This window comes from Haliaeetus leucocephalus, unplaced genomic scaffold (genome assembly GCF_000737465.1).
Source record: "Haliaeetus leucocephalus isolate CR32 unplaced genomic scaffold, Haliaeetus_leucocephalus-4.0 Scaffold156, whole genome shotgun sequence".
Lineage (NCBI taxonomy): Eukaryota > Metazoa > Chordata > Aves > Accipitriformes > Accipitridae > Haliaeetus > Haliaeetus leucocephalus.
The window spans coordinates 740,756-741,138 of NW_010972592.1; the positions used below are offsets into that span (position 1 = coordinate 740,756).

General features: G+C 30.0%; 1 protein-coding gene across 1 annotated transcript in view; it reads left to right on the forward strand.

Annotated features, from left to right (window-relative positions):
- Positions 1-383, forward strand: part of SPATA17 (spermatogenesis associated 17) — a 94,639-nt gene that overhangs the window by 2,269 nt on the left and 91,987 nt on the right. The window contains exon 2 of the mRNA XM_010562156.1: positions 212-293. Coding sequence (XP_010560458.1) covers positions 212-293 — 82 coding nt within the window. The remainder of the gene's footprint in view (positions 1-211; positions 294-383) is intronic.

The following is a 383-nucleotide window of genomic DNA, read 5'->3' on the forward strand; positions in this document are numbered from 1 at the left end:
CTCTTTGTATTTGATATCTTCATAATATGCAACTAATGTAGATTATATTGTTCTGCACTATTATTTAACTATGTAGAATTAAAAAATGAAAAACCTGGTGAAAAAGATCACAAACTGCAACAGTAAGACATATTTAGAAGAATTTTTCTGCTTTGGTACTAAATTACCATGCTGACAAGTATTATTACTTTTTATATTTTCAGATGTCTAGATGAAGACAGAAAAATAGAGTACAAAGCTGCTGTCAAAATCCAGAGCTGGTTTCGAGGATGCAGAGTCCGAGCCTATCTGAGGTAGTATATTATGCCTATTTTAATCTGTATTTCAATCTTGATTTTTCTCCCAAAATTTATCATGGTATTACTTGTTTTTAATAAAATGGG